Below are 6,203 nucleotides of genomic sequence, written 5' to 3' on the forward strand. Positions count from 1 at the left end.
TCGTCCCGGACCCACATGGCTGTCAGGAGATATGTCGGGCACCGTGGAGTCCGGGCTGGAGGCGGGGCCTCCCGTTCGCCACCTGCTCTATAATCTGCTCTCCCAGCCGCACGCCAGGCAGACGGATGACCAGCACCCAGCCTCCCGCTTCTTGGCTCTGTCATCTCTCCCCTCCCTGTCTCCACTCTTACTGAAGTTTAGGTAGACAAATAAGCCCTCTGGAAAAGCTGCAGAAATCACGCATATATATGCACGATTCCATGGATATATAAATGCACTGCAGGCTGGATGGGGCGGAACCCGGAGCCCTATTTGCATTTTTGCCGTCTTCCCCGGGGTTGGCCTGGGAGATGACTGGACGGTGTGGCGGGCCTCGCTAGAGAAGCTGGCCACTGGGACTCCTCACCCATCCAACACCACCACCCCCGATTTCATTTGACGATCCTAAGGGAGAGAGGTCCCACACCCCCCAAAAAGACAACACGGAAGCCATGGAATTTTAGGACTTTGACACTTTCTTTGGCTACGTGTTTTGACTGTTTTGGAGGAAAACCCCTGTTTATTTTAGTGAGTGCTTCCGGTGCCCAAGTGCATCCATCGTTGAGGTGAGGAAATCGGAGCCCAGGGTGAGTGGTCACTTGCTTGAGGTCCCAGGGTGGTGAGCCTGTCACAGAGCGAGCACCGCACTCAGCAGCTTCCTCCATACCCTCCTTCCCCCTCTCTGCCCTCCATCAGTCCCCCCAACATATGGCCAGATGCTGAGGGTGGGGGAAGATGGCGGCTCCAGGCCGTCGGGGGGTTGGGGTGGACACGGCAGAGGGGATCAAGCAGCGGGGGGGGGGTTGTTATCTGCCAGGCGTAGCGAAGCCCGGGGAGGCCACTCCAGGCCCCAGGTGGGGGTAAGGCAGAGGCCAGGTTCAGGGCTGGACTCAAGGATGCCCACAAGCTCCAGACGCCCTGCCTGCTGCCCATCCTGCAGACCACGTGGCGGGCAGGGGGGCTATGGGTGCAACATGTGCAGAGATTCACATCCAAAACCAAGTCCCAGGTTGTAGCCTGGCTTTAGACAAGGCCACACTCAAAGTGTCACAACCTGATGGAAATGGGTTGGTTTTTAAGTGGAAGTTACACCACCTTCCTCCGTTTTAGGAGAGAGAGGTGGCCTAATGCAGTAATCAACCAGCTGCGTTCTGGAACCCGACGGGCCTGGGTTAGCTGTGAAGTCTGTGAGCCCCGTGACCTTGGGGAAGGTGAGCCTCCATCTCCTTATCTGGAGAATGGGCATAAGAATAGGTTTCCTTGTGTGTAAACTGGGCTCAAGAAGAGACTGTACCTCTTAGGGTTGTTGAAAAGACCAGGACTTGTCCGGAGACCTCTAGCACAGAGAAGGTCAGGACCTGCCTCATGACTGAATTACACTTTCCTGTGTTTAGGACCTGATTCTAGGAAACAGAACAGGCAGGAATCCTCATTCTCTGCCTCTGGGAATGGAGAGATGGGCAAGATGTGGTCCCTGCCCTGGAGGACGGACAGAGGAGCCAGACAGGAAACGTGCTGGGCAGGAGCGTGGCCCTGGTGGTGTGGAGAACAGGATCTTCTCGCGGTGACGGGGACACGTCTAAGATCGTAAGAAAGTTCATGCTAGGTTCAGTCCGTGCGGCCGTAGTACTGTATAGTGTTCTAACAGGCCTGGGGACCAAAGAAGTCAAGTGTTGATATAGAAATAAAGAGCCGTGCTCGCCACTAAGCGATGTCCCCTGATTGATGTCGTTGTTTCAGATCCTAAGATGAACGGGCCAGAAGTGAGTTCATCTCAGACTCCAGTTCTTTCCAAAGGGAACTTGGACGGCTACTTTATAACTGCTGAAGAGTGCCTGAGACAGTTCCCCCGGAGACTGAAGGAATCCTTCCGGGTAAATCATGACCTCTCTGCCGCTTGGCTTCTCCAGACACCCCTCCTACCCTCTCCTCGTTCGCAGCCATTCAGCTGCAGTAGCGGGTGTGAGCCCTGCGGCCCCAGCACGTCCCGCTCGTCGGGACGCAGAGCGCTGCGTCCACAGACTCAGGCTTGCCTTTTCTCCCCTTCCCGGGACAGGGCTTAACTCTGCGATCCCCTCCCCTCCCCGAGGCCCTTCCCTGCTGACACTTTGCTGGGTCTGCCTTCTGCCCCTCAAAGACCTTGGAGAAGTAAGGAGACCCTCCTCACAAGACAGGGAGGGGTGGGAAGGGGCATGCCAACCCGAGTTACAGTGAATTCAGGATGCCTTCAGGCATTCCATCCACTCTACTCCTGCGCTCACCAAACAAGCATTGTGCACTTACGTGTCATAAGCTGGACTCTCTGCTAAAAGCTAGGGCTGAAATATGGGAGACCTGCTCAGAGAGCTTAGTCCAGCCCAAGACACAGATGGTCAACAGACAGTTCGACACATCATGATTGGCTGCCGTAGAGGGACCGGTACTGTGCTATGGGAGCACAGGGGAAAAAAACCATTAAGGAGGGCTTCCTGGTGGAGGTGACCCCTGAACCAAATCTTAAACCCTCAGCATGTGCTGGCTAGAAAAAGAAGGGAGTGAAAAATAGAAGAGTGGGCTTGCTTAAGGCGGGTGGCAGACGGGTCATGGGCTTTAAGGAAAAGCTCCCAGGTCTGCGTTACTGAGGTGTGGTTTGCATGCAGAAGCTGTAATGGATAAGACAGGAGAAATAGCAGCCATTCAAACACAGAGGCAGGAATGACTTCAAATGTTTTTGTGTTGAGAAGTAAAAGAGGGTCATTAAAGTGGGAAGGAAAATTGATAAATCGACCACATTAGCTACAAAACGGGGCAGAGGGCATGAGGGAGTTAGAATGTGTCCTCGCCAGGGTGTGGAGACCCCAGGGTGTGCAGGGGCAAATGCCTCAGTGGCTGAAAATCCAGTGAGTCCAGGGGAGGCGAGGTGGGGAGCACCCTGTGGGTGGAGCCAGCCCCCAGGGGCAGGGCATCCAGAGTTTGCTGTGCTTGAAACATCTTCCTCGCCTGGATTGCCAATTGGAGAATCATTTTGGTTATTACTGAGCTCCCATTTTAAAATATATACTTATGATGACTGTCTAGCTCGGATTTGCGGCATGGTTCTGACTTTGACTATTCGGTCCAGCCGTCGGAGCGAACGTCCCAATTCTTGGTTTGAGAACGTATGGTCACCGTAAGCAGACATGGGGAGGGTTAGTCCTCATCATTTCGTCCAATGTGATGCCCAGCAGAGAGGAGCACGGAGCAGGCGGGGGTCATTTACGGGGCGGAGAGCCTGGCGGGAGGGAGAGAGGGCGGAAGGGGAAGCAGAGGCACGGGGGCAGCAGCGCCTCCGTGCTGGTTAGCAGGGCCGGGCGGCCATCGCCCACTGCTGCCTTTGTCCTGCGGCCTCACCCGTGGCAGCCCAGGCCCCTTGCTCTGGCCCGTCCCCGCCTGTCTCCTCCCAACTCTCCTTTCCCCTGGGCACACGGGGAGGCCAAGCTCCCTGCTGGCGCCACCGCCTTCCTACGTTTATTATCAGCGTAGCTTGGTTATGGCGCACAGACGTCCCGTATTTCCTAAGATGGTCTTTATTTTAAATAGTTAACTAAAAACGTTCACCAACACCCACGCATCCTGCAAAGAACTTATAACCTAGTAGATAAGACAAAGACGTGAACCCCTAATCGCCAGGGTTTGCGTGATACAGACTCGGGTGCTGGTTATATCGGGTTCCCCGGGGGGCTGCTCGTCGCCCTCACGCGTATTTGTAAACGGGACAAAGAGTGTGTCTTTTTTTTTTTTTTTTAAATTTATTTTATTTGTTTATTATTTTTGGCTGCGTTGGGTCTTCGTTGCTGCGCGCGGGCTTTCTCTAGTTGTGGCGAGCGGAGGCTTCTCTTCGTTGTGGTGCGTGGGCTTCTCATTGCGGTGGCTTCTCTTGTTGCGGAGCACGGGCTCTAGGCGTGCGGGCTTCAGTAGTTGTGGCTCGCGGGCTTCAGTAGTTGTGGCTCGCAGGCTCTAGAGCGCACACTCAGTAGTTGAGGTGCACGGGCTTAATTGCTCTGCGGCATGTGGGATCTTCCCGGAGCAGGGCTCGAACCCGTGTCCCCTGCACTGGCAGGCAGATTCTTAACCACTGCGACACCAGGGAAGTCCCAAAGACTGTGTCTTGATTGTTGAGTGGGAAGGTACAGTCACTTTATTTCTTTTATTGAGTTCCTATTCATGAGAAATTCTTGAATATCTCTCTCCATCAATAATGAAAAAACTATTTCGTAGTAGTTGAAAATGCTATTAATCCTGCTGCTGCTGTTGTTTGCCCAGTGATTTTGTAGCCAAATGAGTCCATCTCAGCACAGTTAGGTTTACGGACAACAGCACAGTTGAGTAAGGCAGCCTCAACCTCATAGCCCAGGCCAAAGACCACGAACAGTCGAAGGAAATAATTCACTGTGACCAAACAAGGGGCATCCCCCCTCCCTGATTATGGTGAGGAAAGCAGGCACAGAGACCCCCTGGGTGACCTGGGGACATGAGCTGGGGACAGGTTCCTGTGGCCCTTGTGGGTTCACCATCAACCTCACCCTCTAGATAGCGTCCGTGCAGGTTCAGGCGCATGTCTGTGAAGTCATGTATATTTTAAAAAAAATAAGCAGGATCAAAATCCCCACACAAATAGGGTCTCCTATACATATGCTTCTGCCACTGCATTTTTCACTTCACAATCTGTCCTGGACACCTGACCTTGCAGGGTGATCCCAACACGCAGCTCTGGTCAGAGTGTACCCTTTCTCTTAGGATGAGCCCGGGTCCTGCCTGGCTGGTCTGCAGCCCCTCTCTGGCCCCTCTCGACCCCCCTCCTCTTCCCGTCACACTCCGGCCAGCACCCAGCCTCCCCTTCCTGGCCTTGCACATTCTACTCCTTTGCCTGGATTGTCACTCCTCTCTCTGTGACCAGCTAACTCCTACCAAAGCGCTGGTCCTTCTTAAGTTCTTGGTCCTCCCTCTGGCCCTTCAGACCTGCTGGGAGGTCTGCTGCTGTCCACTCACCTTCCGGCATGCAGTGTGCGGGGACTTGTAATTCCATGAGACGTCAAGGCACGATAACACAACTGGCTACCACGGTGCGTGCCATGCAAATAGGTGTTTGTTGAATGCATAAGAGAATTCACTTTACATGCCAGGCAGTGAACCTACATGGCCTCAGTTGTTTCAGTCCCCACAACTAGCCTATCAAGTAGGTGCTAGCATTCCCATTTTATAGATGAAGAAACGGAGGGTCAGAGATGGGGAGAGACTTCCCCGAAGCCACATACCTAGTAAATGTCGTAGCCAGGAATTGAAATAATATCTTTTTCACTCCAACATGTGTTGGCTCCAATAAAATTAGGAGTCTTCATGCTGGGAAGTCAAAGACTGAGATTCAGGGAATGAGTAAATTTTTTAAATTTGTGAAGATTATAAATATGGGTTTCCATGGCATCTAGATTGTCCCTGTAGTCCAGCAATTAGGGCTGCGTCAGAGCACTTCTTCCCCCCCACCCCCCGCCTTTTGCTGCATTTATCACGCTGACTTGCTGTAATTTGCTTACACATCTTTCTTCCCTACTGGACTGAGAATCTTGATGTCAGGGGCCAGTTATCAGTACGTCCCTGTACCTAGCAGGGTGCTTGGTGCATCATAGGTACCCAGGAAATATTTGCTGCATCGTTCATACCCAGCCTCACTCCACGGATGTTTCTTAAGCACTGCTCTCTGGACTGGAGCTGTCACGAGGAATGGATCAGAGCCCAGATATCACGTTTACCTTTAGAGGTGGAGCAGGCAGTGAGCACGTGAGTCTCCAGAGTGTCAGGTGGTGAAACGGGCTAGGAAGAAAAATAAAGCAGGGTAAGAGGCCAGAGACCCATCAGAGTGGTGCCCTTGTACACAGAGGACAGGAAATGCCTCCCTGGAGAGGTGGCATTCGGGCAGAGACCAAAGGCCTAGCAGGTCTGGTGGAGAATCCCTGGAGTGCCGGAGGCAGGCTTGGCATGTTCCAACAGCAGCAAGTAGCTTTCGGCTCTCGGCTCGGAGGAGGCCAAGGTGCAACTTTCTTCAGTCGTCCCGAATCCGGGTTCATCTGACACCAGCCGCCTCCACCATGCTGCCTAAGTTCAACCCCAACAAGATCAAAGTCGTGTACCTGACAGAGTCGTGCACGCCC

General features: G+C 53.4%; 1 protein-coding gene across 1 annotated transcript in view; it reads left to right on the forward strand.

Moving 5' to 3' along the window:
- EFCAB6 (EF-hand calcium binding domain 6) overlaps positions 1-6,203 on the forward strand; it is a 234,631-nt gene that overhangs the window by 129,611 nt on the left and 98,817 nt on the right. Inside the window, 1 exon segment of the mRNA XM_007454091.1 lies at positions 1,780-1,913. Within this exon segment, the coding sequence (XP_007454153.1) occupies positions 1,780-1,913 (134 nt within the window).

The sequence above is a fragment of the Lipotes vexillifer genome, unplaced genomic scaffold (assembly GCF_000442215.2).
Source record: "Lipotes vexillifer unplaced genomic scaffold, Lipotes_vexillifer_v1.1 scaffold382, whole genome shotgun sequence".
Lineage (NCBI taxonomy): Eukaryota > Metazoa > Chordata > Mammalia > Artiodactyla > Lipotidae > Lipotes > Lipotes vexillifer.